This window comes from Leguminivora glycinivorella, chromosome 6 (genome assembly GCF_023078275.1).
Source record: "Leguminivora glycinivorella isolate SPB_JAAS2020 chromosome 6, LegGlyc_1.1, whole genome shotgun sequence".
Lineage (NCBI taxonomy): Eukaryota > Metazoa > Arthropoda > Insecta > Lepidoptera > Tortricidae > Leguminivora > Leguminivora glycinivorella.
In genome coordinates this window covers 15157551-15180906 of record NC_062976.1, presented here as the reverse complement: position 1 = coordinate 15180906, position 23356 = coordinate 15157551, and the positions used below count along the sequence as shown (strand labels likewise).

The following is a 23356-nucleotide window of genomic DNA, read 5'->3' as shown; positions in this document are numbered from 1 at the left end:
ATAACATAAGTGCATAATGTTTACTCTCGATTAATTTTGTTTTTTATAATCGTGTTTAGTAATAAGTCTAGGTAGCTCTAAATTAGAAAAAATGTCAAAGATTTTGATTCTGCGATATTTTTCATAAAGGCGCATAAAGTTTGAAATATATAGCGTTGATGGACAATTGGACGGCTTTAATTTGCAACTAACTACACAGTGATTATACTATGGTGTCACCACCAAGTCCACCAACCAGTACCGAGCTCTACACCAAGCGAATGAAATTAGAAAGTTGTGCATTGATTGATTACATTTAAGTGATACGTAACGCCTTCCATCAAACGCATACAGACAAGACAGGTATTGTTTTGTAATTCTTACATGCTGTTTAATTAGTACAATTAAAATACGCAATATTCATAACAACCATAACCTGTAAATGCTACAGTAGTGTAAAGTCCCATTGCTGTACAACGAATTATTATTATTTGGCGCGTAAATATCTTCCTGTTCGTCCTTCTCGTAGTAGCTTTTCCGATCATGGTCACTCATTATGAACAAAACAGAATCACTATACACTCAGACACACATCACTGAAGGGTAAAGGGAAAGTTGCAAGGGTCACTCGGGAGCGTATAAACGTGTCCTGCGTCCTGTCAGTACGAATATTGTTCAATAACTCATTGTTATGTATGATCGAGGACAGCGAACGGTGCGATCGCAATACCGACTGCTTGGCCAGCGGACGACCACCACACCGAATGGTGATTCGCCATCGTTCATGTGTGGACAAAATATTAATTTCGCGTTAGGACATAAACAATGCTTTTCAGCAAAATCATATTATATATTTATTTCCATTTGAATTCTCACGATACCTACATTAAATGTTAGCTTATGATATTCTTTATTTATAGTGTTTTCATTACATACCTACTACGAGTATCGTCCATAAAAAAAATTGCACATATAAAAAGTTTCATTGGAAATATTTTACTCACATACTTACTGAAGTGTGCAATAATCCCGTACATTTGAGATTTTTAAATTATGACTAAGGAGGAAGGATCTTCCTTTCTTCCACGTAGAATGATCCTTCCTCACGCCCCATATGCCTAAGAACTGTCTCTCTCTCTCTTCTGGCGATGAAAAGCCAAATAGATCTTTTGGTACAAAATTAATGTAGGTAAGTACCTCTATACTAAACTTACGCGAAGGTTGTAAAGCATAAAATTAATGGTTACCTTGATTTTTTAGTAATTTTTTGACAATACTCTTATATGCAATCTAAAAGTAATGAAATGATTTTGTCCCCATACGATCTAGAGCAAACACTGTGCAGTGAGTTCTTCGTTCTGCAGCAGTGGTTACGGAACGTGAAATTATAGTCAGTGTTTACCAGTTAATTGCCAGTATGATCGCGTACGCCACTCCGCATAAGTACTCGCAAGGCAAATGAAAGTCACTCTTCTTCAATTTCTTTCTTCCGTGTAATTAAAGATAAGAGAGCACTAAGTAAATAAGTATTTAGTGTTCAGAAGGAACTACAGCGCGGTGATGCATCCATAGAACTCGATTAGCACTGACTTGGCTATTATGCAGACAGCTCGAGTCTCGATAGATCAGAACTTTACCTTAATCTCAGAGGTTTTAGAACGTCTTGTTAGTCCGACTTATCGAAGAATGTGTTTGATTAACTGCTATGCCAGCACATATTTATGGATCAACCCGGGAATGTTCTCAGGTACAATACAATTTAACGTTATTAAACTTTTTAAATGCTAGGTGACCCTGGTATAGATGTTAGCCATCCGATCATCTCTAAAGTCACCTTGCGCCTCATCGATCAACCATCTTTATGAAAGAAGCAGACTATCGCTGAATTCAACTCTTTAACTGAAAAGCTTCAATACTACCTCTAAATCCAAGAGTGGTGAATATCTGAGATATTTTTTTATTGTTATAACAAAATCGAGGTCGAGCCTAATTCCAAATCGTGCATTAATAAAATGGCATGACCTTCCTCCGACTGGATCCAGACTGTCGTAAGTATGAGCACAGTATAAGGATAAATCAGTAGTTAATCTCCGGCAGCGGCGACGCGGTCGTTACTACTGCGCAAGGTCACGCAGGGTTGTACCTGTGCTACTGTCCTACTCGTAGTAATTGTGTATGGCGCTATGCTAGTACCAACGCTCTTTCTACCTTTTTATCTAATAAAGATTCAAGTACGTGTTTGTTTCTTAAATACTGACGAAATCGTATTTACATAAAATGTTTGAATAGATGTTTGCACAATATTTAAGTAGGCACACAGCAAAAGGGAGTGTACAAGTTTCTAATGGGGTGGCAACGCGCATGTGACACTGTTTGAGTTGCAGGCGTCCATAGGTTACGGTGACCGCTTTACATCAGGCGGACCGTATACTTGTTTGCCACCGACGTTGTATAAAAAAAAATATATAAAAAGTAGGTACCAAACTTTCGAGCTAGATAGATCGCAGCATCTACCTAAATGTCGTTACAGATAAATCCTTATTGATTTTAATGTGTCATTCTAGCTTTAAATCTCACTTTTACGCCATTTACGTAAGCAATAATGTACCTAACACTGCAAAAAATACAACAACCACTTACTTTTCTGGGTGTCTAGATTCTAAAGAACATTCTGACATTTCCGCATTTTGAGAACTGTTCTCCATACACCCATAAACACTACAGTAACGAAAATATGTCTTCGGTGCTGACGTCATTTTCTCCCGAACTCAACACGTCAACACAGCGCGCGAACGCGGCCCCGACTGTCCAGCCCAATACTTACCAGTTTCGCATGTATTCGGTGCATATGGAGAGTAGTTTTCGACACACCGCGCGGAGTGAAGTTTGTTAGAAGAGTTATTACTGCTTTATACTGTGGTATGAGCGACGTGTGAGCCCGACGCCTGCGCCGCGTTTCCGAACAATAGATCGCTCAATGTCGCACGAGCTCACGAAAACTTACGAAAGACTCACGTCAATCTATTGCAGTGGAGTAGACTCGAGCTGTACCAATGTAAACAATAGAAGACTTTATCTTGATAAGAGGTAAGTCGTGATATAAGTTGGTGGACCTGTAAATGGATTGCTGACAGTGTTGTAATGCAACTTCGATACAGATTGAGCCTGGAGCGAATCGTTAGTAATCATCATTACTGGGCCTTATGTCATTCGTCGTCGTTTTGTCAGATCTCTGCACTTGCGTTTTCGTTTGTTCTTTTGTTACTTGTTTTAAAGAGATATGGTTAATGCCACTAATGCCAGTTTAACACACATAATAACTAATAGTTACATATGACATCTCTATCATCACTGTCCTATCGTTGCAGCAGCAATAAACAAGAATGTGTAACTGTCAATCTCCTTAATAAACTCACGCTAAAGTCCATTTAGGAGTGGTTTAGAATGTTCAACGTAGTTAATGTTTGTGTTATTGTCACGGAAATTGACACAAACATCGTCAGATTTCCGTTGCTGCAGCGTTGCTGAAGCTCTAAACGTTTGTTAAGAGGCTAATCGGACATCAAGCTTATTACCAAAGCTATGTGAGTGTGCACGGGAAAACGTCCCACTTTGTCGATTGCTATAAAGCCGCTTTGTCAGTTTATTCATATAAACATACCTACAAGTAAATCTCGCCTTAATGGTAACCGACAAAGTGGGACGGTTTACTAAACACAATCACCTATGAAGGTAGGTAACATGACATCACATCACGTGTGATGTGATACTAAAATTATATTTGATATTTAAATTTATTGTATTTGTAAAATTTTATTACTTTTATATGTATTATAAAGTTTAAATTTAAGCACCCAAGACTAACAAAGTGCTATAGCAAAATGTACCTAACGTATAGAGTCCCGAGCTATCGTACGGTAAAAACCATAAACATGAACTCGGCGCAATGTTTGTTTATTAGTATGCAAGCCGCAACATCTTCAGATTCTTGCCCAATGCCCAACCAGAGGTCAACGACCATCATTTCGTTCGGGTAAAAGCTCCATAAAGCGTAATGCACGTCTGATTCCCATATCTGTAGGTTTTGTAACAATCGTGCCTATTCTGGGTAGCTTTTTTGCCTTTTAATTCTTTGTGTCTTATTTTGTGGTTTAATTTTAATGCCCATAAGCGGAATAGTCGCACAGAATTGGAAACGCATTTGGATGAAAATATTAAAACACTTATTTGTCTTAATGACCTCTAATATAATGAAAGATGTCAAATTACGATTGGTCCACTGTGACACCTAATTTGCGATTTACGATTGGCCAACTTGTGTCTTCAACATAATTTCGATATTAAACTCGTTCAATCTAAATAAGCACAAGTTTTTAAATAGACACATTTTCAATCCGCGCCGCTGCTAGGCTGCTACTAAATTGCTGGTTGTAGTAACCTACTTAAATACATTTTGTACGTAGAACATCAGCGGGTTGGTATTCCTTACACGTATACCCTTGTCAGTTAAGGTCCTATTGCACGTATAAGTAGCCATGGCGGTCGGCGAAAGCAAATTGGAAGCACTAGTTTCACATTATTATAACAAAGCAATGATAACAATCTTAAAACTAGTATTAATTTAGGGCAGTGTGTTGCAAAATAAGTTTTATTTAAAGTATGTGAATGATTACGATAAGTTGTAGGCTTGTATAATAAAGAATCGAGTTGGCCGCAAAAATGTGGCGCAGCCAATAGATCGAAAGTTGTGTCGCTGAGTTGTCAACCTTGGCATTTGAGCGGGTTCCGGGCCGGGTGACCGATCGGTGAACGTGAACCGAGAACAAAAAGAAACAGCCGACTGTGACTTGCTTTAATATTCCGAAATTTATTAAGATACTTATTTATAGGAAAATCCTATTTTGCCAACCTATTTTTCGGTAGCTATCTAAAGCATGAAAAAGGGGTGCAAGGAAAATTATAGAAGATAAATAAACATTTTAGATGATGTCTTTATTTGAAACTATGAGATATCCACAGATATTCATATATCTACTGATGCGGAATATTCAAATTTCATTTCACTAAAGAAATCAAAGCCCCTAATGTAGGTAAATTCATTTTCTTAGAAAAGCCGTGTTTTAAAACATCCTGCTTGGCACGCTATTCGAAATCTCGTATAAGGCTGCACAGATTACTGAAACTTTTACATTACGTCGCGTTTTCGAATACACTTGAGACAGGACAGGAAAGATCGAGTATTGTACTCTTGTGAAGGTAAGAAGTCGAGAAAGAAAACATCATAACCTTTTTAAAACCGGAACTAGACTGTCGGTTACAATTTCCTGTTACTTTGTGTTGCTTAGCAGGAAATAACGAGTGTATGCGAACAGGAATGTGTATGAAGTAAGGAGATACATTATGTACTTTAATAGGCCAATCATATTTGTTATATTTACGAAACAGTACGATTTCAATAAGGTCTCTTGCCACCTACGATGACTACACTGGGAAATATTCTAGCACATTATGAAAGGAACTCAGGACATTGCAATGCAATAGATTAAACTATTATCAATCCATTTGCAGCATTTTTTAATTGCTTGTTTAACATAGGAGATTACTCATTATTACTTAACAATTAAATGTACTCATATTATTACCGTTAACCAAAGACATATGTAACTCCGTATAAACGGATAAAGTCTTAAGAAAAAAACGTACCTCAAAGCCCTAGAGAAAAAGCTACGGTGGCCTAGATGGCGTTACACCTTTGGGGAACGCTCGGCTAGATGGCGCTAATATTAATATTTGACATTTTAACACATATCAAGCTAACAATATGGGCCAAATTGTCAAAACTGAGGTTCAAAAGTTTTAAGCTTGTGTCGAGAGATGGCAGTCTATGCACTGTGATTACACATTTTACTTTGACAGTAACTCTCTATAATACTCGATCCTCTTTGCCGTTAACCAAACGGTTAGGTATATCTATAGTAAAATAAGTTACTAGGCAATACCTGGAAGTCCTGTAACTAACTATGTAATGTTTTTATAAGCGCAATGTATTTTTGTCATTTTGTTACCAAATATCCAGTTTCACTCTAAGTCTGTAATCGTGTATAACAAATTCACATGGTTTTCACTGAGAGGCTCACTGTATGAGCAGTTATTATGTCATAATCATAAAACATGATGTAGAATGTATGTTTTAATTCATATGTTTAAGGCTTCATACAGACACATACTCATACTGCTTAAGTATATTATAATACTTAAATTTTAACTCATAAATCTCATTTGATTCCTAATTGTTTACAACCTCTGACCTCTATATTCATCTTTTTAGATTCATAAATCAAGCATTGTCTTTGGCTATGTATTTCTATTTAACTTTACACACCTCACCTCAGACAACAGTGTCTATATTTAATCGTTCTAATAACCAAGGAAGTATTTAAGCTCTTGAACGGCAAAAAACAGCATGGAATCTCGATACGATGACCCTATGGTGCGGTGACGGCGGGCCGAAAACCGGGTGATGTCATACGCAACATAACGCGAGTTCACGTAATCAGTGAACTTTACTGTTCTTCGACACCCACTGGATTTAGAATTTTAAAATACATACTTCTCTCTATATTTACGCTAAATACGATACCTACCATGAATAATTTTATTTAGCTGTGCTGTGTTTCCAAAAAGTCTTGATTGGCGCGCTGATAACATCTCGCACAAAATGAGGCTAGCGAAAAGTTTACGTGTAGCCACGTCACGTTTTTGAATAAAATTTTAAGTAGAAGTACTGTGTGCGTAGCCTAATGCACAAACGCTCACGATAATATTTCTTTCGTAGCTATCTATCTCTATCGCTCTTGCGTATTAGCGCGACAGAGCCAGACTACATTTCTGCGGTGTTTCGGTGGCGTTTCGTTGCAGAAATGCCATTCGGCCGTATATGTTAATCTTAAAAGTGAAGTGTTTGAAGAAACGCGTTTTTTGACTGTGACATATCCTAGTGATATTGATATCGTATCTAGAGCTAATATGACGTATCTTAAAGTTTGAATCGAGCCGATAGTAAATGGAATGTGTATGTGAACATCCGTTTCTTACGGTATGACAAATGTTCGTGATTGCCATAACTGAGATAAATAGGTGGCTAGGTATGTGTGAAGACGTGATAGGTTATTTTTATCTCTGTTGACTGTTCTTCAGAAGCTTGAACTTCTTCTGTAGGTACTGTGTTATTCACTTTTCTGCAACACATTAGGATAGATTTATTTGGTCGGAGTTCATTTACGCTGTTGTACTAGGTGGTTCACTTTCTTAAGTTTACGGATCGCCGTTAAAATATATAAGGAATATATCGTCACTACTTTTAAAAAATCTCGTATCTCACGCTGCTCCTCAAAGTTAAAACGCAGTAAGTCTATATGCATTCCATACGTACTTACTACAATTTTCTTTTCATTGACAGACGAAGATACAAGTTTTTTTTTAAAGTAGTGACGATATCTCTCCTTGTTATAAGAATGAATCAACTTTTTCTTGCCTATTATTGCCATGGTTACGGTCCTCAGATAAAACCAGCGTGACTCAGGGGACCGTAACCATGGCAATAACAGGCAAGAAAAAGTTGATTCATCCATAATTCTTACTCGTAGTTTTTGATATAACAGAACTTCGAAAAGCTATATAGATTTTAATCGCAGTTGCAAGGTCGTGATGTACCCATTTACATATTAATAATAAAAACCCATGCAATCTTTCAAAGTTTTATACCTAGTCAGACCAAGTTACTTAATAACGATTTTTTGACACCACCGATTACTTATTTTAAAGTTTTTAAACCTCAATCTGTAGCTACGACTTATTTAAATACGTGATGGTCCATGTGTAAAGGGTCCTAATACATCAAATGCAATAAGGATCATTTTCTAGAATCCCCGTTGGAATTTCAGTTGGAAATGACCTAGGGCCTATTGCATAACAATTTACAACTCATATTACAAGCGGTAGTCCCCCTCCAATTCATTTTATAAGAAAGAGAGTTCCACTTGTAATACAAGTTGTAAATTGTTATGCAATAGGCCCCTAATCACAGTATAAAGACTCAAGTTCAGCCATCAACCACATACAGTGTGTAAGTCTTATACGGGCGATAAAAAAACCGGCCAAGAGCGTATCGGGCCACGCTCAGTGTAGGGTTCCGTAGTTTTTCGCATTTTTCTCAAAAACTACTAAACCTATCAAGTTCAAAACAATTTTCCTAGAAAGTCTTTATAAAATTCTACTTTTGTGATATTTTTTCATATTTTTTAAACATATGGTTCAAAAGTTAGAGGGGGGGGGGACGCACTTTTTTCTCCTTTAGGAGCGATTATTTCCGAAAAATTAATATTATCAAAAAACGATCTTAGTAAACCCTTATTTATTTTTAAATACCTATCCAACAATATATCACACGTTGAGCTTGGAATGAAAAAAAAATTCAGCCCCCACTTTACATGTAGGGGGGGTTCCCTAATAAAACATTTTTTTCCATTTTTTATTTTTGCACTTTGTTGGCGTGATTGATATACATATTGATACCAAATTTCAGCTTTCTAGTGCTAACGGTTACTGAGATTATCCGCGGACGGACGGACGGACGGACGGACAGACAGACATGGCGAAACTATAAGGGTTCCTAGTTGACTACGGAACCCTAAAAAAGATATTTATTTACCAACACAGCCCAAAATGGACGGCTTTAAAAAAGGACGGCTAGTAATTTTAAAACTAGTAGTAAGACCACTCGTTTTCGATTCCGTTAGTAGAATTGAAATCGCTAGTAGTGGAGATATTATTGAACGAATTTCACGAAATCGAATTTCCGAGATTCAAAAATCGGCCCCCAGATAGTAAATATATAAATATATATATATATATATTTTTAATTATTTTACTTATTTCATTTTGTTACTTTTAAGATTTAGTTTAATTTAGATTAGTTTTTCATTTAATTGTATTTTATTTATGTCCTATATTAACCACTGACAAGAGAGTCCGTTGTAGGTGAACACACTGTATAAGTTGTAGATGAAATATACCGACCTGCCGCCATAAATCTCGTTGGCGAGCGGCGTGAGCTCGTCGTCCGAGTTGTCGCTGCCTTCCTCGCGGCGCTTGCCGCCCGACGTCGCCATCTTTCACCACTCTGGAAACAAGAATAAATTCAAATTCAAATTCAAAATATATTTATTCATGTAGGCCTAGTTACAAGCTCTTATGAATAGTTCATTACATGTATATTATGATCTTAATCTAACCTAATTATCAGAGCAATTTATTGTTGTAATTATTGTTCATAATAATATTCTCGTAAATACACACAACAATTTATTTTCTATAACGAACCAGTGTTTAATATATGCAAAGAGGATCGAGTATTATAGAGAGTTACTATGGAAGTAAAATGTGTAATCATAGTGCATAGATTGTCATCTCTCAATCTGTGTTAAAATGTCAAATATTAATATTTAGCGCCATCTAGCTGAGCGTACCCCATAGGTGTAATGTAACGCCATCTTGACCACCGTACCTTTTTCTGTGTGGTACGCTGAGGTACGTTTTTTTCTTAGACCTTATCTGTCTATACGGAGTTATATATACATATACTCGTATGTCTTTGGTATATGTTTATGTTATGTTGAATGAGACTAGCTCGACCCCTCAGGACCGGGACAAGTGGCATACTAGAAGAGAGGCCTAGCAGTGGGCGATAAAAGGCTGATATGATGTTGATGATGTTATGTCAACCTTCAACTTTAAAAAAAAACGAAGTAAGGAGAAAGTTATCTTATTAGAGAGAGAAGCAAGTCGTAGTAGGTGAAGTAGAACTAAGAAGTTTATTTTTACTTATTCGTAAAATTTGTGTTTATAAATAAAAAAAATAAAAATAAAATCGTTTATTCTCAAAATAAACCCTTTTTAGGGTTCCGTAGTCAACTAAGAATAAGGGTTTACTAATATCGTTTTTTGATAATATTAATATTTTCGGAAATAATCGCTCCCAAAGGAAAAAAAAGTGCGTCCCCCCCTCCCCCTATATCTTTTGAACCACAAGTTTAAAAAATATGAAAAAAATCACAAAAGTAGAACTTAATAAAGACTTTCTAGGAAAATTGTTTTGAACTTGATAGGTTCAGTAGTTTTTGAGAAAATTACGGAAAACTACGGAACCCTACACTGAGCGTGGCCCGACACGCTCTTGGCCGGTTTTTTAACAATATTAAATCTTCTGCCAAACTGCAGGACAGTTTGTTGGCAGAGGGGACTCCTTTACATAATCTAAGTGTATAATGTATCACAAATGTGATGAGCTTTATATTGTTTCTTTATAATTTCAGCGGAAACTGTTGCAGCATTTCATCAACCGACCTATTTAGTTAACAGCTGTCGTTTCAATACTTTCAATTTCATACAAAAGAGTTTAACGCGTTCAAAGTTCAAATGATAAGTGGTAATCCCAATTATATTATCCAGCCTAACTTTACTAACGAACTCGTCGGTATCAGATATTTTTGATGTTTGAGTTTAGTTTTTGAAAATGAAAAATATCGAATTGTGTCGACTTTCAAGAGCTAGCTGATTTATTACGTATTTATTTCGTAGTCTCAGTAAATATTTATGACTTTTATGAGTGATTGCCGCCAAAATCACGACTTTTTATTTTAAAAGGCCGCATCTTCACGCTTTGACTGTACCGCTACTCGCGTACCTAGAGTACCTACGCCTATAAGCTCATTCAAAAGTATATTAACGATATCCGAAAGATATCTTTCATCCATCGTGCGTCTCGCCCGCGCCAATACACCTACGGGCAAGCACGAACGAAATGCACGATATCCGAATGACATCCTTCAGAAGACCCTAATTTATATCAGTGTAAGCAAAGACATATTATGTAACTCCCTATAGACAGATAAAGTCTTAAGAAAAAACCGACCGGTAGTTTTCCGTATTTTTCTCAAAAACTACTGAACCTATCAAGTTCAAAACAATTTTCCTAGAAAGTTTTTATAAAGATCTACTATTGTGATTTTTTTCATATTTTTTGAACACAGGGTTCAAAAGTTAGAGGGGGGGGACGCACTTTTTTTTCCTTTAGGAGCGATTATTTCCGAAAATATTAATATTATCAAAAAACGATCTTAGTAAACCCTTATTCATTTTTAAATACCTATCCAAAAATATATCACACGTTGGGGTTGGAATGAAAAAAAATATCAGCCCCCACTTTACATGTAGGGGGGTACCCTAATAAAACATTTTTTTCCATTTTTTATTTTTGCACTTTGTTGGCGTGATTGATATACATATTGGTACCAAATTTCAGCTTTCTAGTGCTTACGGTTACTGAGATTATCCGCGGACGGACGGACGGACGGACGGACAGACAGACATGGCGAAACTATAAGGGTTCCTAGTTGACTACGGAACCCTAAAAACGTACCTCAAAACCATACAGAAAAAGGTACGGTGACTTAGATGGCGATACACCTTCGGAGGACGCTCGGCTAGATGGCGCTAATATTAATATTTGACATTTTAACACATATCAAGCTAAGAATAGGGGCCAAATTGTCAAAACTGAGGTTCAAAAGTTTTAAGCCTGTGTCGAGAGATGGCAGTCTATGCACTGTGATTACACATTTTACTTTGACAGTAACTCTCTATAATAGGTAGGTACTCGATCCTCTTTGGTGTAAGTTAAAATCGGCCTGTTGCTCGTGATAAACTCGCGAAAAATATTCATTGTTGACTCACGTAAGGAATTGCATTAAAAAGCAAGACTGGGTATTTCCAGATTCTTTTAGAATACGTACCTACCCAGAATTCCAAGTTTTGCAACTTACCATATTTTGGCATCGAACTCAATATACTCGTAGGTACATATAAAGTAGATTAGGTAGGTATGTACATTACCTACATATTATATGCGTTCGAGAGTTCTAAGCGATCAATGTTTTTTAGAATATTTTTAATATTGTTGTACCTATTCTTTGACCATGGAGTCCATGGAGAATTATATAAAGTCAGACAGAGATAAGTTAAGTTGGCAGCGATTTTGATAGCACAGCCTGAGAAAGTGTTAAACTCCTATGATTATATTATTTATGATGTTTACTTGACTGTAAAAATTGCTACCGACTTAGCTTTTAGTCATAGTTACTTTACCTATTTTCAAGGTTTTTTTTAATTTGTTAACCCCCGACGCAAAAACGACGGGGTGTTATAAGGTTGACGTGTCTGTCTGTCTGTCTATGTGTGTGTCTGTCCGTGGCATCATAGCTCCCGAACGAACGAACCGATTTAGATTTCGGAAGAGTTTTTTGTTTGAAAGCTGTATTCGGGTATGTAAAGTCGGGAGTGTTCAAAATCTGTCCACTGTGTCGGGTTTTTTTTTGGGTTATGTTATTACATCAGAAGTAATGTGACATCACATTCATATTTTTCAAGCAGGTATAGAATTTTGGTTGCCATTTTATCGTTATCATTATATTGCCTTAAAATAGCTTTTAAAACGTGTCATTCACCAATACCGTGTTCATGGTAATAATTAATTACAAAATTAAATAATTAGAACTATTGCAGAAAGGCACTTGACGCGTAACTAAAGCAGTTGTGTCACAAGGTCAAACGGCACAACTGGCACAAGTTATTCTATCCAATATAGATCAAGAAATAAAACGTTTAAATGACTCTTGACGTAATTTTTCCATATCGGTTATTGAAGAACATACGTATGGTTTCTGTCTCTCTATGGAATCGATACTTTCGAGTTCATCTACCTCACCTTACCATACCTAAAAGAGCATTCAACCAGAGTGCCACCCACAGTCCACGGAAGTCTATGCTAGGAATCGAGAATCCCAGTTTTGCAGAATATCTTAGCTTACTATTCCACACCGTTTATTAAGACCTTGGTACCTACATACCTACTTAATAGAATACATTATAAAATATACCAAAACCTTCCTGAAACCCCATGCATAATGTAACCAGCAAATTTAAAGCTACCTATCCAAGTATCGCTCGCATGAATCACGTCTAGAGATGTTGCATTTCGCGCACCGCGATCCCTGACCTTGCCGGTCATCCACCCTGCTCCATTGCTAAGAATTTACTCAATTCTTTATACTATCCCTATCTAGATATGTACATAAACTAGTCCTTGCTCGGTGCCTATGCTTGTGGGCGCCATTGTGTTGCCTTGTTGGAGTCTGATTTTTTTTACTGAATAATAATGACTCAAGCGAGATTTAAACTTGCAGACAGACCTGCATGTCACCTACATATCCATTAGTCCGTTTTCACATTATCCGATCCGATATCGGATGTCGGAAGGATTTCAATGGAAATAATCCAACATGGCGCCTGTAATGTATGGGGTATCGGTCCTACATCCGATATCTGATCGAATAATGTGAAAACGCACTTAGGTATGCTATGAAAATACTTATGTCCAATTGCAGCAAATATTTCCATCCGACTCTTCATCACGCTTACTTAAAACAAGACACGCGCGTCAGTGAGTCTTTGAACTTAATATTGTTTCTTATTTTGGATTTGATCCAAATATCTGTGTGTTAGCAGACTCGCCAGCTAAGCACAAGAATAAACTTTTGTGATTTCATTTACCATTAGCACCTATCGTCGAAAGTTCATCTTAAAAATCTTAACATAATACCTTTTCTCATCTTACGTCATTGTTGACTACCATAATACCTAAACCATATCTTGCAAATCATTGCTCTCCTTCCATATTTATTCTATCTACACTATTTATACGATGGAGATATTTATTAGAGATATCTTTCTTAAGCAGTTCGAGAGCAGGAACAACCTTCAACATTCGTTCAACTAATTCGGAAACTGATTTGATATTAGGGCCACACGACTCGCAACTTGCATACGATTTTAGTTGCAATGCGAACTGTTAGATATATTTCAGAACACTAATCAAATACCAAAATGTAAACAACTCGTAAGTAGTATTCGAGTTCTCGCATTGTATAAATGGGCCGTTATCTCACTTCGCAGGGCCTAATGTATTATGCAAATGTACAAGTGAGGGACAAAATTCCCAATATTGGCTACGAGTATCAAGTCAAGATCAGTTTTTTTAAAGTCGGAATGGCGCTTCAGGGTCCGCAAGGTCAGCGACTCCCAGTCGTGCCGGACAATGGGCTCGCCCTCGCAAATACATAGGCAGATAAGCGCCTAGCTAATGTACTGAACTTACATACTTACAGCACCTTACTCATACCTTTGTTGGACCTTATGCCTATGATCAAAAAGTTTGAAAATACCCAGTGGTTTGAGTGTGCCTTAGCGCAAAAGCTATTTTCTTATAGGTACTTACGTTTATCAATATAGGTACTCTTAAGTAATTCTAATTAGTTTTGCCAGATTACAGTTTCTTACCACGTCGTCGGCTGTTATCGTAACCTATGGACCCCTGTGACTTCGGAATGTGATATAGGTAAATACCGCAGGCATGCCTTTTTGATATAGAGCGATTAATCACAAAGAAATGAAGGGCATTTTGCGGCAAATGCTCTAATACAACGTACCCTACTGATCTAATTGACAATATAAACACTAAATAAAAGTCTAAGAAACATCAACGATTGATCACAAAAAACTAGATAACCGAACGACCTTTACAGATTTGTAGCAATAAATCGTTCACTTATCAAGTAAGTGTAACAAAGTTGCTTAAGCCCTCAGCTTAGCGGCGAGTTCGGTCTGGCGAGGCCCGTGTTCACTTTCACTGCTGATGGCCGCCAGCTGGCCACGCGTTTACGTCGCTTGCCAAGCGCAAGCGCAACTCTGAGACAAACCAACGCTAGTGCTGCCGCACTCGAGAGCGTTGCAGTCGTTGTCAAATATATCGGAGCGTCCATGGTGCTCGCAAATATCTAAACACGCGTCTATTATTAAGGCGTTACAGTCCGTTTTGAGCATCTCGCGCGTTCCGATATATCTGAAAAAGTGTAGTCAGAGAGTTGCAGTAATACTGGAAGTTTTAGAGTATGGTTCGCTTGCACTCGGTAAGTAAAATGATTTCCCCCGCCCCTCTACCATCGATACAGCCTTCGACTGCGCAACACTGCCTTACATTCGTTAAGCTATGTACGGTTTGGCGGGGAATGCTTTGTTTAATGGCTTGTCGGAAACGTTTTTGATGCAATAGTTATGTGTAGCGTGGAGTCTGCTGAGATGGAATGTTGAACACGGTTGGTATATTTGGCTGTTTAGATTGCTCGTACTAAACGTCGGTATTTACGCAAATACCTAAGCACTATTTTTAACTTTTGTAAAATGTACCCACAAAATTGTACAAACTTATATTTTACCAATGGATAAAAGAAGTTCGGGAGACTTGGACCAGTACATATTTATAAGAAATATTTTAAAACTAACTTAACAAAAATACAGGTAGTACTGAACTTTAACAAAGGCACACTCTCCGCACACTCTTGTCGTTCTTCAAAATTCTACATGTGGCGTTTAGTTAATTTTCGGACACTACAAAATCAAAATTGTATCCTGAATTCCTGAGTGCAGAAAAAGAAACTAACGGACACAGCACGTTTGCTAGAGTCTGTTCGGAAAGTCAAGAGTCGTGGAATGTATTGGACCCATACATTTCACGACTCTTGACTTTCCGAAAAGACTCTTAGCTTGGTATGCCTCTGTCTGGCAATTTCCTGAACTCTATGTATAGGCAATTAGGAAAACAAAACAGCTGACGAATAAAAATGATATTATGTAGTTTTCCAACAAAATTAAAATTTTGAAAAAACCCCCGACGCAGTGGACCGATTTTCATGAAACATGACTAAGAACACTCCCGACTAACTCAGCTTTCAAACAATTACTCAGCTTTCAGACAAAAAAACCTAGTTCCAAATCGGTTCATCCGTTCGGGAGCTACGATATCACAGACAGACACACACACAGACAGACAGACAAACAGATAGACAGACACACACACACAGACAGACACGTCAAACTTATAGCACCGTGTCGTTTTTGCGTCGGGGGTTAAAAAAAACTAAATCGAAATCGGTTCATCCGTTCGGGAGCTACGATGCCACAGACAGACAAACACACAGACAGACAGACAGACACTTCAAACTTATAACACCCCGTCGTTTCTACGTCGGGGGTTAAAAACAAGTAATAGCCTATAACCCACCTGAATTATATTCAAACTCTATATTCAAACTGGGAAACAAGGTACTTACTTATATATTAGGAAGCTACTTAAACCATTATTTTTATTATATTTGCTGTTCGTTGCTCTACGTGCTTTCCTTGGGAGAATAAACTACTTATTATTTATCTATTTGAAAAGGAAAGTGATATAGTTTTCCTTAAACAAATAATAGGCTAGTGTTAGCGTGGCCAACATAAGTTCGTGCCAGAAAGTCGGCGGAGCGTGCACGGGCGGGCGCGGCCTCGGCGCGTCCGCTCGCGGCTGCTTGGACAGTTACATTACATGTATGCAATTATCCTTCCTATTTATTAAAGTATTTATATTGTGTGGTATTGTTATGTTAATCTAGTTAGATCTTAACCCTTAAATGCATGGTGATGTATATATGCATCACATATTTGATGGCCCGTGGCTCTATATGTAGCTATCCAAAATCACATTTATTTCTTAATTATTATTCATTATTTATATTTAATATACAGTTAAATAAATTAAATAATATAATGATTTACTATTTATTATTTGAGGATTAAGATGAAATGGCGGAAAAGTGCGTAAAAACAGGACGATGGCGATTTTTAGTATGTGATTTAGGCTGATTTTTTCGGAGTTAGTAATTAGGTTATGTTTAAATATTTTATCATTAAAGGTTTCACAAATAGTGTACCTTTTTAATAGTAGTAAATTTTTAAAAAGAAAACTTACCAATTACGATATATTTGTATAAATAAGATTTGGCCTATTTAACTTCTAACACTGATTTAGTATAAAAATCGATCTTAAATATTTTTTTATTATTTTTCCCAGAGTCAGAAAACCATTGTCTATCACATATATTAATATCTCGTTAAAAGAAAAATTCATGCATTTAAAAGGGTTAAATGTTAGTTAGATATCTAAACGGCAGAATAGATCATAGCGTAGGTACAGTCAAGACAAGATATCGAAAATGGACGGACACGGACTGAGTGCCAAGTGCTTACGTACGTAACGTATTTTACCTTAATGTACAGAATAGATGAGCATTTCTGTTTTTTCGCCACTCTTATGAAATGTGATATTTTTGAAAAAAAAATGCTATTTCTACTCAGAATCACTAGCTTTTTCAATCCTAGTAGTTAAAAAATTGTCCCATACGATTTTTTCTTATTTTGTTACCATTTTCCGTACATGTTGTGTGGGGTAACAAAAGAGGAAAGTAACAAAAATGTATGGAAATTCTGGGACACTTTGTCTCCCAGTGAGATTGAAAGTACTCGTGATTCTGAGTACAATTGACCTAAAATTCCCTAAAAAAATAAAAATAAAAAAAATAAATGCTAGGATAATAAGGCTATAATTAGACATATTTTTGTTATTTCGTACCAATGTTCAATACTTTGACTGTACATACTTATGTTAGGTATTTGATATAAAAATGGATCTTCTCGTTTACTGAAGAGTTTTAATAGGTATGTATTTATATTATATGTAATATTTTCTGCTAGTTCATATTATCTTGGTTATTACCTTCTACAAATCCGTCTTTAAACTTAAAATTCTCTCAGCCTACTTTCACTCATTCTCATTCACGTTTGACTATTAGATACTACTTTGCAATGGAATAAGGGCACATTTACATAAAAGTTCACAATTATGGCTCGCAGTTCATGGAAAAATAACTGCCATTAGAGTAATGTATTTAAGTGTAATTAAGAAGATGACGAGTGGCTTGGTATTTGGTACATATTTAGCTGCTTTTGGGTCATAGTAGATTTGGCTATGCATCTGGTCGATGGGTTTACGTAATAAGATCAGGCTGCGTGGCCAACATGCCTATCGTATCCGCTCCTTAGCGAACTAATGTCTGAATCGGGATCTTATTGGTTAGATTTAAGAGTAGTTCTACTTATCCTGGCACGGCACTGTATTAATTAAAACGGAAACAACAAACCAAACACATCTGTTACAAATGTTTTTCTACTCCCGAACTGTTATTCGTCATTCACAGGGTCGTGCATAGATCTTTAAAACCCTACATAACGCCACTCGTCTTTTATGATCTCCTTTAAACGCCTGTTGCATAAAAAACTATTTAGATGCTGTATCGTAACGCAAGTACTCGTCGCCTTGGCACCTTGGAATTCTGGATTATCTAAGGCACTAGTCCCACCAAGGGAGCGACTATATTTTGTTCATTTCTATCGCTGATAGCTCATCGCTCACTGGGATTTGGTCGGACTAGTGCCTAATCATGGGCTACTGATGAAAGATAACACTATAGCTCCAAAAAGAAAACTTTAATCTGAACCTGCCCTAACTTTGATACGAATTAAAGAGCCGATTGCACCACAGCCTGGGGATTATCACGATAATGTTAATTACAGAGTTGCGTATCAGGTATTACAGTCGGTTATTGACAGCTCAGAGCTACGCAAACTCTAGCGAAAGTTATTATCTAACTATTTTATTAGTAGCATATCTATATATTTTATTGTTTAGTTTAGGGAATCAGAAACGAATTATTTGAGTTGCGATGTGATCACTCTTATCAACTAATCAGAAGTTATGATTTTCATTATGCAACGAGAATACTCGATATTGTCATTTCATTATAATATAATAAGATATAAATAATAAGGCCCACATAGTCTACAACGTAAGTCCTGTAGACATCGTTGCGTAGGCGCATGGCGCGTTGATGTCTTTTACACAGCGGCCATTTCGAATCATGCATACCTATAGAAAACATTAATCCTCTTATTTAACTAACAATACGATTTGCTACATCATTGATTATAATAAGCACACAACCCGTGTTTTTACCTGTGACTTTCAGTTTTCACACGATACTTTTGATTTCATACGCGTGGCAACGACCATGATTATAATGGTTATGGTTTTCTTTTAGTGCAATTACCTACTGATCGCATGTACGCATCTTCAAACAAAGTAGCCATTTTTACCGAAATTTCCCCAACTTACTAAAGGCGTAATGCTAATATTGGTCCGCTTTCGTCTGACCACAGTCGAGGTTGAAATTCCTTACGAGTCGTTAAGAAGGCAGTTATAATTATATGAATGACAATTAACGTTCGAAATAAATGGCCAAATCACGGTTCCTTAATGAGCTCATGCTATGAATTAACTCAACACACAAACATAAACATACCTACAAGTAGGCACGTTGTATGACCTCCTCGATATTGTAGATTTGTTACATATGATTTGTCTAAACAAAATAATGTGATTCAATCAATAGACGCTTTTTTGGTAATGGCTCTTTAGAATGTCTTCATCATTTCAAATTTTATGGGTATTTTATACGATCGTACAGTAGATATCTTCAGTTCAAATATATTTTATTTCTCTAAGATTACAAATCACTTAAGCGAGAAACAAACAACATTTAAGTAATTACATAAATTACAAGTAAGCCATAAGCGAGCTAAACATTAATTATACTAAAATGTCTAATTAATTAATTAAAATTACACCCATGGATAATTTTCTCCTAGTTTCCCATTTTTCTAAAGATATGATTTTTCTTAGTTGTAATGCTCACGCGCAGTTTCCTGACTCACTTTTATTTTCGTAAATGAGATTTTAACTTTCTTAATACTGGTTTCTCGCGTGACTATTAAAAACAAATCAATACATTCATTATTGAATGGATTTTTGCGTTGAACAAAGCAAATATCATTAATAAATAATTAGATACAAGACCAAAGTCGTATTTGACAACGACATTGCAATAAAGGTTAAATTGGTTTAATTAATATCACTTTTGACAAGTCTAGGTTGGTTTAGTTCTAGCTAGTCTCATTAAAATAAGTAGCTGGTTTTATAATCATTCGCGCTTTTGCATAATATTTAAATCTATTAATATTTTACCCAAAGCAACAATAACCTGGAACTATACTAATTTTTTTTTGTTATTTCTACATCCATACTAATCCATACTAATATTATAAATGGGAAAGTGTGTGTCTGTTTGTTTGTCCGTCTTTCACGGCAAAACGGAGCGACGAATTGACGTGATTTTTTGAGTGGAGATAGTTGAAGGGATGGACAGTGACATAGGCTACTTTTCCTCTTTTTAAAGCGGGCGAAGCCGCGAAAAAAAGCTAGTACATTATAATGACTGGTAGAGTATGCCATAAGGCATTAATTCCACCATTTGTAAAATTTGATATCGCGCAAGTTAATATAATCATAATCATGGATATTACCGAAATCAAAGTCGATTTTAAAATAAACTTTTTGAACAATGATACTTATCATTGTTATTGATAAGCAACGCCACACGAACTAAGAGGTTTCACTACTTACTAGGCAAAAATCACTGTTTTTTTTACAAATCTTACACGATCGGTTGAAGAGATTCTAACTGTGATCATAAATGTTATTATAACATTTAACCATCATTAATGCGCCATTACGTGCGATTTCTCTAGAAAAAAGGAAACCCCCTCATTGCCAATGTAACCAGTAAGTAATATCAATAGTTAACGAGGTCAAAACAAGAGAAAGTGCAACTATTTGTTTACTCACCAATGACTGGATTTGACTGATTTGTCAAGGCTGTTGTAATCTTTTTTTATAAGCTTCGTTGAAGAATTTGAACTAAGAACTTCTGTAGATACGCAGCGTAAAATGACGCTTTAAGTTATGTACAGTCGGCTACAAATAGATGTATCCACATTTTCACCTTATTAAAATACATCTCTTTGTAGTCGACTGCGCATCAATTGATAACTCAAAAGTTTGGTAATTTTCGTTATGTAGCTGAAAAAGACGTTATCTTGAATACCCTTCACAAATAAATGTTTATATGTATTACGTATTTTATTTATGTTCAGCTTTCTTTGTTCTCGTGCGCAAGCGTAGGCGTAAGTCCTAGTGCAAGTAAGTATAATAAATAAGAGCAAACTCTAGATACAACGACAAACTTAGTCACGACCCTATTAATAATTCACTTCTCTATTTAGCCCGAAATGCGTACCTACTTGTATGTCTGCAGTTTGCACATTGTATGATACATTGTTTGAACACAATAGTTCGCTTTTTCACAATATTACTTGGTAAACGACTGACATTCAGTAATTATGAAGACGTGTCACTTTGATGACTAAAACTCTCGAGATGACTACGTTTCTATTGCGACATTTCGAATGTCAGAGGCGCAGCGTCCAGTTTTGTAATATTCATATCATCGGGTGTTAAAGGTCACCTGTCGATTAACACCGCATAATATACTAGTGAGTTTAATACAAGGATTATGCATTAGCGTTTGAGGGTTACTACCGGAGTATTGTACAGTCAAATCTATAATGTGTATCTAATTACATTCATGGGAATTTGCGTCTCGATCACGCCTGGGACTTGACCAGTAATGACCCAAACTATTGTGCGGCTTACGCAAGGTTCGCCAGCTAATGTTCGAATTAACGACACCACAATTTGATATAAATGCATTCTAAATTACAAGAATTTCACGTGAACCCACAAGTTGCCGAGCCAGTGCGTAAGGTCGGTTTGTTAATTGCATTTAATTATGGTCGCGGAAATCACAAAATAGTTGTTGCTCAAAGTGAGAACGACCCTCTGCCGGAACCGGATGCGTGCGAGGCCTTTTGCAGGGCTGCGCTCCTTTCAATATGCACATAATTTGACACGAGCCACAAATTATATGAAATATGCATACATTAATTAGCAATTTTTAATTTTTTTATATTAATCGTATATTTAGGTAAATGCGATGGTGCGTTCATGGCAACCTTTGTGTATTCTGCGTAACGTCTTGAAACATTAAGTCCGTTATTTGAACGTGTTTACTCGTATTTTGTAAAAATGCTTATCTATGTACTACATGTCCTTCCCAGTGTCCAGGGATTGGGGCAAAAAATTAGAGGGGGTTTTGACGAGAATAGGACTTATGTTTTACGTTGGATAAATACTTAGGTATCTAATCTATGTAACTGATGTACCCATTGGACAACATTTTAATCAATCCATTCAAAATGATTAAAGCTTAGGAATTAGAACTATTCTATTGGTACAGTTTCCCGCTCCAGAAAACGTATGTTAAAAATAGTTTACTAATTTGAATTAATCTTCCCATCGTGTTACTTACAAGTCAAGGTTTCTAAAAGCATATAGAAATTTTAATTACGTCTGTCCTTGTTTCCCATTCATACTTCTAACGCCTACATTCACTTTTGTTTACGTATGACTGCAAATATGTACGCGATCCCACTAATTCTCTAATTATACACTCTAACCATAGAAAATCGAAGGGTCCGATGTTAGAAACCATTCATGATTAACAGATACTTATAAAGAGAAACCGTTTCGCAACTTTCTCGAGTGAAACTGAACCAGAACAAACGCACAACTTAAAATACACACAAAATTAGAGGCTTTAGCAGTTTTCTTTTCAAGTCTTGAAAAGCTTCACTGGTCCCGCCAGTAAGTTACACGTTCAGTATTATGCAACTGCAAGAACATTTTGTTATAAGATAACTTTGCATACTTTCGCAGCTGATCGGGTGATAGACGTGAAACTGAAAAGGTCAAAGGATGAACTTAAGAATATCTAAAGTGTACAACTTACCTTATAAGATGTGAGGAGTGTTAAAAAAATCCAAAATATCCGTAAATGTCACTTCACAATATTCAAATAAGGCGTAGAGTGCACTCGCGAGCGTTCACAACGCATGGTCGCGGCGTGCGCTCGGAGTGAAGGCGCCGCGCTCACTAAAGGCCCGCGGAGTCTGAGGCGGACCTCCGACACTCTTTTGACTTGTGACTCAGACCTTAAACGCCTGTTCTATGTCCCAATCTGTTCCCAGACCTGAATTAGATCTCGATCTTTGTTCAAATTTCGCATAAGGTCAGGGGTCCCATGTGTCGTGAGTGATAATTTCGGTGGATGGTTGGTGGTGGCGGCCAAAACTGAACCATAATACTTAATATATTCTAAATTCAAATTTCAGCATCTCGACTTATCAAGTTCTTCACGCCATCCATCATAAATATGAGATTTTTTTTTGTGTTCTTTTGTATTTTTTTTTTCTTTATTAGAAATTACTTCATAAGCGATGAGGTCATAGAGGCTGTAATGCATAGGCCCTTATACAA

The 23356-nt window shown here is 36.6% G+C and overlaps 1 protein-coding gene across 2 annotated transcripts in view; it reads right to left on the bottom strand.

Annotated features, from left to right (window-relative positions):
• LOC125227607 (chitin synthase chs-2) overlaps positions 1–22966 on the bottom strand; it is a 48047-nt gene extending 25081 nt beyond the window's left edge. For both annotated transcript variants that reach the window (XM_048131952.1, XM_048131954.1), the window contains exons 1-2: positions 22830–22966; positions 9058–9160 (exon numbers count right to left, since the gene is read on the bottom strand). In XM_048131952.1, coding sequence (XP_047987909.1) covers positions 9058–9149 — 92 coding nt within the window. In that variant the 5' untranslated portion in view covers positions 9150–9160; positions 22830–22966. The remainder of the gene's footprint in view (positions 1–9057; positions 9161–22829) is intronic.
• Positions 22967–23356: the final 390 nt, after the last annotated feature.